General features: G+C 44.6%; 2 protein-coding genes across 2 annotated transcripts; both read right to left on the bottom strand.

The window, feature by feature from the left end:
• Positions 1-369: 369 nt before the first annotated feature.
• On the bottom strand, positions 370-2139 carry LOC136509487 (SWR1 complex subunit 6-like). The gene is made up of 4 exons (XM_066504267.1): positions 1912-2139; positions 1662-1764; positions 926-1035; positions 370-835 (listed from the first exon to the last, which is right to left on the bottom strand). The coding sequence occupies exons 1-4, from the start codon at positions 2020-2022 to the stop codon at positions 632-634; spliced, it is 528 nt and encodes a 175-aa protein (XP_066360364.1). The 5' UTR covers positions 2023-2139; the 3' UTR covers positions 370-631.
• Positions 2140-5652: 3513 nt separating this feature from the next.
• On the bottom strand, positions 5653-7704 carry LOC136506834 (L-type lectin-domain containing receptor kinase SIT2-like). The gene has a single exon (XM_066501745.1). It carries the CDS (start codon positions 7702-7704, stop codon positions 5653-5655), a length of 2052 nt encoding a protein of 683 aa, XP_066357842.1.
• Between the last annotated feature and the right edge of the window lie 2194 nt (positions 7705-9898).

Here is a 9898-nt window from a genome sequence, read left to right as displayed (position 1 = left end):
GCACCTTTAGATAGTTTATCTATTGCATTGGTTTTCCTAGGGTTAGTAAAAGAGGCCATAGTTTAGAGTTAGATTTTTAAGTTGCCTAATTCAAACCCCCCCCCCTCTTAGGCGTTACGGTCCCCTACAGGTATACAAGAGATCTACCTTGCAACTGCAGTGCACTGCTGAAAAAATGATTTTCTACCACTTACCTTACTTTACCCACTCCTACAGGGTACAAAACATACAAAGCTAGCATATCCTTGTAACAAAAGGGGCTTTATTGGCACAATGAGGAACGTTTCGCTGGAGGCATAAAAAATCTGAGAAATGATTTCCAAGGGTGGAACAAAGCCACTGGCGATTAAAATACTATGAGTTCAGGACAACAATAGCAAATTATGGAAAATCAGGTTAAGCTAAGCATAAACACAGCTACTCACATAATATTCTGATGAAAAAGTGGTTGGCCTACAACCTAGCAATTTCAACTTCTGCACATAGCTAATAAAACCAGTTTCCTCCACTTCCCTACCCCACCATACAGAGTACAAAACATACACATCAAACATATCCTACTGATCAAACCACAGATGAACAATTATTAGGGAGTGGACATACATCAAATGTAGCTTGTATATCCAGTTGGTCAAGCCACGAATTTCAGGCAGCGCGTATCATTGTGTATGACTTGACAGCGGCAAGAACAGAACCGTGTTCCACACCTCACACATGTGTAGTTTGCAGAAGTACCGCAGACTGAGCAGTAGTGCCGTCGAGATGAAGTGCTCGGTGGACCCACAGCAGCCCTCAAATATGTCGGGACATGAGGAGGTAGGGATTCCAGATTTGTCTGTCACGGTTCCAGAGTGAAAATCCTTTAGGTACCCTCCTTAGAAAATAAACATGACAGGAAAGAAACTTATAGTACAAGGTTGCTTACTTCTTGTAAGACATCCATGAACATGAATGATCTTGCCGCCCGCTTCTCCAAAGCTTTCCCTTGCCTTGTCTTGCGTTTCATAATCTTGGACTGCTTCTTTTGCATGAGGACTGTAGAAATGAAATTCAAAAACAAAAGATGGCTTAGATCATCCAACCTTAGTTCAGTGAGCATTTGAGTTGAACGTACAACACAAATGCAGTATTTACAGAAACTGTGAACACAGGAATCTTTACAGTTGACAAGTTGTAGGCTTGTAGCATGTGGACTTCAAATATATCATATATGTATAAATAAATTACTGACTTTAGGGGCATTCCAGATGCTAACAACACAAGGTTGGCAAGCTGTAGCATGTGGATCCCAAAGGTGTCTAAACAACTGGCTTTAGGGGCAATTCCAGATGCTAATAACAGTCACTTAGAAATATTTTGTGGGGTTGTTCATGCCTGATGTGTTGAAGCAAAAGTACTTTTCAAATATTTCCTTTGACGGATAGTTTTAATTCTTATTCATCGATGCAAGGATAAGAAACACAGAATGCTGTTTTTTCCCTCTACAAAATTGATACTAGAAGTGATATCAGAATGTCATACACAAGAAATCTGTGTTTCAGTACTTGTCGCTTGCAAAGAGTAATATTTTGTCATCGAGCTTGTATATACTGTATCTAACTTATCCTTTTTGACATCATGGCATTACTACTACTACGAAGCTAAATGAGAAAGGAACTGACCAGGGTCTTCCTCATCTGTGGATCCGTACTCATCATCATTAAGATCTACCACCTCAACCCCGGCATTATCGCTCTCAAGAGCTTCAAGGCGAGCTAAAGCAGCCTACACTGGCATTACAGATGTGGAGGTATTCATAACTAGGCAGCAGAACATAAAGGGGAATAATTTCATGAACGAGAGGGAAACGGCTTGATTGGAATAGGAGGAAGAGGGGGGAAGCAGGAGTCGTGACTCCAATCCACTCTTTACCTGGGCGCGGTTGTCGGAGCTGGCGAGCGCAGACGCCATGCGCGAGGCCATCCGGCGCGTGCGGGCGCTGGTCCGGCGGAACGGCCCGACGTTCTCCTCCTCCCCATCCATCTCCGGTCGTCAACAGAGGCAGGCAGTGGCGGGCGGCCCTGGATGAGGAGACAGGCATAAGATTAAGCGCGCGGCGTCGGCGCCGGCGGTCGAGAAGTGCGGCGGCCGGTAGGGAGAAGTCGGGATGGCTACTTCGTGCTTCGTGGGCTCTTGTCTTCCCATGTGTGTGTACTGGACTCCGGGATATTGGGCCAGGCCAGGATGCATGATCCATCTCACACCCTAATTGAGTCCAGAACACCCTCTGATGGGTTGGGCTAGCCTCCTTACTTCCGACCAGACTTGAACGGGCCGATATTGGAAAAGTTTGTACTCCTGATGGACTGCTAATGTTGCAACTGCAATTTACGTGTTCAGAGATGCCATCTGATGTTTGGCATGTTGCAATTATCAGACGAAGCAAATCACTGCTGCAAAGTTGGAAACTGGCGACTCGGTGATGACGCATCCAAATTTCAAACATTACAATGCAGCTTCAGGAAACAACATTACACAGAGCATAATTAATGCATTATGAGGAATTCTAGAGGAATTTGAATGGTTCGGAGGAATGCTGGAGAAATTTGTGGGAGAAAAACACCGTTCCGGATGAAAAAAAGAAGCGAATCAAGTCGGGTTTAAGAGCACGCGAACAGGCCATAACGTAGCTTTTTTATTACACACAGTGACAGTGACAGATGAGGAGCAAGAACAGTAGAGAGTAGCACGCGCACGCCCACAAAACAGACTTGTAATATACAGTACTCCCTCGAGTTTCCCGGAGGATGTCGTTTTAGACAATGATATGGTCTCCAAAACATAACTTCGACTTCTATTATATAAAGGTATTTTTCAAGACAAATATATATATAGTTTTCATATTTCTAAACTCAATCGGCTTGTTCGCTGGTTGGTTTCTGGGCTGGTTTGGGCTGGCTGGTGCTGGTTTGTTGTGAGAGAAAAATACTGTTGGCTGGCTGGTTTGAGCTGGCTGAAACCAACAAGCGAACAGGCTGAACAACTTAAAAGTTATTCATGATTTATATTCCCAATGTTTGATTTAAACCTTGTTTAAAACGATTTCCTTTAGGCCTTGTTTGGATGCATGTGTATTTACTCCAATCCACATGTGTTGAAGTGGAATGAAACTTAGTTTAATTGAACTCCAATCCACTTCAACACATGTAGATTAAGATGAATACATGCGTATCCAAATAAGGCCTTAGAGAACTGGAGGGAGTAGTGATTAAGAAAAGGGCGGGAAGTAGGATTAACCGGGACGAGGTGTCAAAGTCAAACCATGTCGTCTTGAACCATGCCATGCAAATCTTCGCACAACCAGCGCAGGGTGCCGACTCCGCGTCGTAGTTATTAGGACCGGACCGGAGATCGAACTGGCGAGGTCATCGGTTCACTGGTTCATTGGTCCAACCGTTTAGAATCGGTTGGACTGCCGGTTCAATTGTTTTGGACCGGATAAATTGAACCGGCCACAGATACCTTGAACCGGTATATATGTATGCCGTAATTAATAATTGCCATATGGAATAATCTCATAAACAACGCTCAACACTACAACGATAACAGAGAAGTCACAAAGTGCACAACGCTACAGCAGTACGAGGACAAGCTCATAACCGAATTTTATGTTCTAACATGTGGATTGAATTTTTGCAGCAGTAAAGAACTAGCAATTTGAGTCAGATTTTTAATCTCTAACACCGGAAAGCATGAGTACGAAACACATCAAATGATTTTGAGTTTGGAAACTAAGTTACTAACCACTTGCCACGTTGGTCCGATTTCTCCCTTGTGCACAGAGGAGGCACGGACGCATGGTGCCGCTCGCCGCTGCATTGCTTGTTTGCCTACGAAGAGATGCGACTCGGTGGCTGTTTAGTTGCACTTTATTTTGCAAATTTTTTTAAGATTTTCCGTCACATCGAATCTTTGGACGCATACATGAAGCATTAAATATAAATAAAAAATAAAACTAATTACACACTTTAGACGAAATTCACGAGACGGATCTTTTAAGCCTAATTAGATTATGATCGGACACTAATTGCCAAATAACAACGAAAGTGCTACAGCACCATTTCGCCAAAAAATTCGCCAACTAAACAAGGCCTCGGCCTTGTTAGCTTGCCGCTGCCGCTGAGATGCGTGCGCGCCGCGGCCTGAGCTGGAGCAGATGGACGAGTTCGGCTGCCGCCGCGGCCTCAGAGACGCGCCCGCCGCCGCCGGAGCTAGAGCAGAGCAGTAGCAGCCGCTGCACCCGACTACCTGAGCTACAGCAGATGGACGTGTCCCTCCGCCGCCGCACCTGCCCAGATGCTCGCGTGCGCCGTCAATGCCCGATGCACGAAGCTGCTGCCGGCCTGCCACCAAGATGCGCGCCGCCGCCGGCTACTCCCGCCCAAATGCCAAAAAACGTGAAAATTTCCCTCCCGCCGGCCATGGACATCTAAAGGGCCTAGGTCCCGTTCGCGTGCCCTTAAACCCGGCTTCATCCTTCTTTTTCATTCGGAACAGTGTTTTCTCTCACAAATTCCTCCAGCATTCCTCCAAACCATCCAAATTCCTCCAGAATTCTTCCAAGCGAACAGACCCTTAATGTGACAGTTTCCGTATATACCCCTAAGTAGATAAGGTGTTCCTGAATGCACAGAGGGTAATTTTGGGAAAAAATCAAAACCCGTCCGGTTCGGATGGAACCAGCCGGTTCACCAGTTCCGTAAAAAACCGATTGGTTTAACCGGTTTTTAGCGGTCCAATTGCATGGACGGTCTTTTAAGTGAACCAGACTGTTATAGTCTCTGGTTCGGTCTTTTACCGGTCCAACCGCCGGTCTAGTCCGGTCCCAGTAACTATGCTCCACGTGACCACCCCGCCCCCACGGTCATGGCACTTCGGCGCACTAACGCTGGCCCAATATATATACTATTCCATCCGTTTCAAATACTAGATTATTTCAGCTTTTCTAGATACATAGTTTATAGCGTCACCTCTTTAATTACCAGAGATCTTAATTTTCTTAGTCACCCATATCCTAATGTCCGGATGTTTCAGATTATAAGTGTCCTGTCTTTTTTAGCTTGACTGAAAATCGGTATTGCTGATTTTTCACTACTACAACTATCATTTGTAAAGGCGGCTGCTACTCTTTCGTTGCTACGAATCAGCGATTTCAGAGGCAGACGCTGTCTAACAGCCCTACAAATAGGATTTAACAACCGCCTCTACAAATCGATTTTTAGAGACGACTATAAATCGCAGCTGCCTCTACATATCGTTTCCTAAAAACCATCCAAAACTCATAAATCGGGTCACAAAATAGAAAACGAAAAAACAGAGGAGGTCCATCAGGCAGACGCACCGTGCATTTGCCAGCACTAAACTGAGTGTACTCAACAATCTACTGCACTTAGTATAACTTTTGGAGTTAGGAGGGCACATGATCTTGAAGGATATAAATTTATGAACAAATTAAAACTCTGCCACATAGCACATCAATCACATATGTGTAGTAAGACGCCAAAAGCAACGTAAATCAACATTATTGCATTAATAAAGAAAGCCAACATGGGGTACAAGTATATATATATGATCTATGGTTTATGGCCAAGCTAAGTAGCACAACAATATTCATCACCTCCCTTTAGAAAGATCAGTAATAGTAGTGGCCGGACATGACATTGGACGCTCCACGCTCATCATCCTGAGTTCCTGACTCACACCAATTCTCAGCAAATTATCAGGTTGCAGGTCTGCCGGTAGTGGTGCATCGCTTCGTAGATACTGCATGACGCGGCGCATGCAAGGCCTAGCATTTGGGGAAGGGTGTGAACAGAGTAAACCAAGCTTCAACACTAGCTCTATGTCCTCCTCCACATAATCATCCAGTCTTGTGTCGACAGCATCGGTAATGGAACCACCTCGCCACGCAGCAAGCACCCAATCTGATAGGGCAACAGGCTCACCATTAGCACCGTCCACCCAGATTGGCCGCCTTCCACAGGCAACCTCCATCGTCAACACGCCGAATGCAAACACATCGGTTGCTTTGGTTGCCTTGCCGAGCCTGGCAAGCTCCGGAGCAATGTAACCCCATGTGCCTGCCACACGTGTGGTGTGTGCGTCAGCTCCATGATCATGGGACCTTGCTAGACCAAAATCCCCTAGCCTCGCATTCATCTCACCGTCAAGCAGGACATTGCTTGTCTTGATGTCCCGGTGGATGACGACTTGCTCCCAATCCTCATGGAGGTAGAAAAGACCAGACGCAATGCCTTTGATGATGCAGAACCTTTGAGCCCAGCATATATTGGTGGTGCTATGATCTTGAGTATGCAAGTAGCTGTCAAGGCTTCCATTGGGCATATAGTCATACACCAGAAGGAGCTGTTGCTTGTGCCTGCAGTAGCCAATCAACTGAACAAGATTACGGTGCCGGAGGTGGCCAAGGATGAGGATCTCGGCCATGAATTCCTTCATCCCTTGCTTCGACTCTGGTGACACTCGCTTAATAGCAACCGTCTGCTTGGAATGGTGCAGCACCCCTCTAAAGACACTCCCAAATCCTCCTCTACCAAGGAGCATCTTGTCGTTGAATCCACTAGTGGCAGCCAACAGATCTTTGTAGGTGAAGGATGGAGGCCCATACTCCCTCTCCCACTCTATGTCAGTTGTTCTAGATTTTGACAGCCTGTTCATCATACGGACCTTCACAATAGTAGCAGAAACAATCATGGCGATTCCAAGAGTTGGTAAAAGAACCGCACATACTATTATTATTGTCTTGTAGGTGTGTCTGCCAGCGCGAAGTTGTTGTATAGACTTCAAAGGTAGGTCGGAGTAGTTGAGGGCTGCGGCTTCTCCGTTCATGAAGCTCCAACCCAGAATGCAATGCATGGTGGGAATTCCGCCAGCTGCTGCTGAAAACCCGACATATGCTCTTGTGTTTGGCAACACGGAGGAAAGATCATACGGAATCGAGAGCAATGGCCTATTAGGTTTGGTAGATGGCAAGGGAGCCATTGTGACATTTAGTATGGTGCGCTCGCTGTCATAGTCTACCCACACCTGCATCGGTTCCCCACTGTTGAGCTTCAAATTCTTAAACTCCCCATCAGGAGTGTAGTAACCTGCACCCTTGGATGCATTGGAAATCAGGCTGTTCATATCGATCCCGATGTGGTTGCTGTCTATGTCTCCGAACTCTTGGTTTTTTATGGTATCGAGCTCGATAGCAAGGAGATGATTTGACTCGTTGCCCATGGTTTCAGAATTGAGGAGTCCCAGGTACTGGGCCGCCGAGCTGCTAAACAACTTATTGGTGGAAGATAGGACAAAGGCCAGACCATCGGTGCTCAAATCATCGTAGTCGCTAATTATGGCGAATACAAACGTTGTGGAGAAGGATGGCACGGAGGAGGTATTTGATGAGATGATAGGATTATTTGAGAAATCGAGAGGGAAAGTGTGGAAAGCATGACCTTTAGTATCCGTGCCTTCGGATAGCCTCAAGAGGCCATCGATGACTGAAGCTTGATTATCCATGGATAGGTCCGCACCGGAGAAGCTATTGTAAATGAATTCATCAGCATGACCTTGGGCGGCGCTAATGGCAGAGAGCAGCACAAGTAGTAGGAGGCGACGACGCAGCTGGTGCAGATAAGAAGAGCAAGCTGGACGATGCATCGTCTATCTGTCTCTAGACAAGATGATGGAGTTCCAATAATACAACTAGCAAGGCTCGCTCGCTGGTGGCTCAATGGGCAGGGGTGAACAGACGCATGATTGTATATTCTACTAAGGCCTTCTGCAATGTATGCCTTGCTCCACGGCCACCCAAGTCAAGCTTTTTGTCTAAACACGTGAAAATGAGTTTCGTTGATTTTTGATTTCTTGAAAAAGGATGGTGCAGTAGTTTCCACTTGATTTTTTTTTTGATAGTCGACAGAAAAGAATGGTCTTCTATAGTCACGACATGAGAATATATATGGACCAAACATACAGTTCGATACGTATCAAACCATTTAAAGCGACCGGCCGGGCCGAGATCCCGGACGCCTGCCCAACGCGCCCGCGACGGCGGAGCCCATGGCTGCTGCTGCCTCTTCCCAGCGTACGTAGCCAGGCACGGGTGCCTTGGCCAGCAGCTCCATTGCGGCGCGGCGAGGGCGAGGTTCACGAGTCAAGTCCGGCTGCCTTGGGGAGAGGGGCGCAGCGACACGTAGCCTGTTCGGTTGGCTGGTTCGTATCGTTACTGGTTCGTGAAGAAGTACTGTTGGCTGGTTTGTGTGAGAGAAAAATACTGTTCCGACTAAAAATTTACGATCGTTTACGACAAGCCACGGCCAAACCAACAGGCTGATGGTCTCGATGCGGGGCGACGGGGAAGGAATACACGGACTGTGCGCCTGTAAGACCGGACGTGCACACGCACAGGCTCGTTAAGACTCAGGCTGGGAGACTCGTATCTGGTAGGGATTAGGTTCGGATACGGCATTAGGAATTTCGTACGTGGAAACGTGAGGCAGGGCTCGGGCGCGCACATGTGTTGGACGAAACCCATCGAGACTTTTTAGGTGGTATAGTAGATGTATTTGTTACGGAATATATTTTATAACAATATCGGGAAATTATTTCCTAATCCGAGGGAGTAGTTACTCCCATATGTATATCTTTTGATTTAGGATGTATATGGCCCAACAAAGTGTACGTTGACAAAGTATATAATTATACTAGACCCTCTAGGATAGCATGTATATCAAGTATGCAAGTACACATTGAGATATGGTTATACTTATTTTATATACTACTATAATAGTATTAAAATAATATGTTAAAAAATATGGGTTCTTTTGAAAAATTATCATGTACTATGATTTGGAGTATCATAAAATGAGTATATAAACATACTCAAATTGATAAATTAGTATGCACACATACGCAATGGCCTCGTTCACTTCGTTGAAAAAACAAGTCGAACATTGTTCCGACTGATTTGTTATGAGAGAAAAACACCGTTTCGACTAAAAAAACAAGCCGAAAAAGATGGATTATAAGAGAAGCGAGCAGGGCCAATGTGGTTTATTGAAGGCGGGAGTAATTACTCCCGGGAGTAGGAAAAATGCACCCAACAATATATATATAAATATTTCAATTTATAAGTTAATATAATTTTACAGGGATTGCTATTGAGCGAGAGTTGTATTGAAAACGGTCATTAAGAGTCAAACTTCGTAATTCACAACCAAAGATTAGCCCCATATAATACGAATATATAAATTTTAAGCACTGGATTCACATTTGAAAATACATTATTATAGTATTAGACATTAGAGTCGAAACATAGTGTCAGAAAGCCAGTTAGGGAGCCACCTCATGTCAAGAAACTAAGAGAAAAACATTACATATGGTTGGAAAAGTAGGGTTTAAGGGGATAAAAATGCATAAAAGGTAGAGAAGGAACAAGTAATATTTTCAGATGAAATGATGATGCATTAATCGGCTATGACCCTTTATATTTATAGGATGAAATGTCTTTCATCTGCTGAAGTCCAAATACATTACGAATTATGCTTAAATCTGATTGTAAAAAAAAAATGCTTGATTATTTATAAAACTGGCGTGGAGCTTCGAAAGGCCATAACTCCAAAACATGATGACCCGGTTTTAGGAAATCGGATGGTCTTGTTTTCATAGCTTGGGTAGCCTCTGTCGTTTCATGATGGTGTAAAATCTTCGTTGAATTTCATGATTCTTTTATGATTACTCCTCATATTAAAGAACTACCATTTGTTAGCAATCTAGTTTCGTATATTTGATGTATAATTTTTTTTAATGCTACCATACGAAGGTAATCTCATTTTTTTTACATAGTAAGAGA

Source organism: Miscanthus floridulus, chromosome 15 (genome assembly GCF_019320115.1).
Source record: "Miscanthus floridulus cultivar M001 chromosome 15, ASM1932011v1, whole genome shotgun sequence".
NCBI lineage: Eukaryota > Viridiplantae > Streptophyta > Magnoliopsida > Poales > Poaceae > Miscanthus > Miscanthus floridulus.
The sequence above is the reverse complement of the archived record's forward strand: the minus strand, read 5'-3'. Positions and strand labels throughout refer to the sequence as shown.

Bases quoted from the DNA above. Each gene is read 5' to 3' on its own strand.
- LOC136509487 (XM_066504267.1), bottom strand. From the start codon at position 2,022: ATGGATGGGGAGGAGGAGAACGTCGGGCCGTTCCGCCGGACCAGCGCC. The intron at 1,765-1,911 runs GTAAAGAGTGGA...ATGCCAGTGTAG, and splicing joins GCTCCGACAACCGCGCCCAG to GCTGCTTTAGCTCGCCTTGA. The intron at 836-925 runs GTAAGCAACCTT...GAACCGTGACAG, and splicing joins TCATGGATGTCTTACAAGAA to ACAAATCTGGAATCCCTACC.
- LOC136506834 (XM_066501745.1), bottom strand. From the start codon at position 7,704: ATGCATCGTCCAGCTTGCTCTTCTTATCTGCACCAGCTGCGTCGTCGC.